Raw genomic sequence first — 301 nt, 5'->3', positions numbered from 1 at the left:
AAAGGGGGGAAACTTACGCAACAGATTCATCCAAAATGGACACCTGTTGAGGTGCTGAGTCTGCCTCTTCTACACCAGCATTGTCATGAAGAGATTCATCACTGTCACTATCCTCATCCTCACTGAACTGGAACTTGATTTTGGCCGCTGAAAGAGTTTACATATATATACTTTAATCAGACTGACTAAAAAGACAAAAATTACTCACCATATAATACAAAATGTAGGCCTTTCAATGATAACAATAATGAGATGTATTTCATCCCAATGTAGATTTATTTCATCAACCCTCAGATGTAAG

At 37.2% G+C, this 301-nt stretch overlaps 1 protein-coding gene across 1 annotated transcript in view; it reads right to left on the bottom strand.

The window, feature by feature from the left end:
- The window catches only part of LOC119589164 (DNA topoisomerase 2-like), a gene marked incomplete in the record, with an annotated part of 20,493 nt that overhangs the window by 2,245 nt on the left and 17,947 nt on the right, over positions 1 to 301 (bottom strand). The window contains 1 exon segment of the mRNA XM_037937751.1: positions 18 to 147. Coding sequence (XP_037793679.1) covers positions 18 to 147 — 130 coding nt within the window.

This window comes from Penaeus monodon, chromosome 25 (genome assembly GCF_015228065.2).
Source record: "Penaeus monodon isolate SGIC_2016 chromosome 25, NSTDA_Pmon_1, whole genome shotgun sequence".
Taxonomy (NCBI): Eukaryota; Metazoa; Arthropoda; class Malacostraca; order Decapoda; family Penaeidae; genus Penaeus; species Penaeus monodon.
This window is presented reverse-complemented; position numbering and strand designations above follow the sequence as displayed.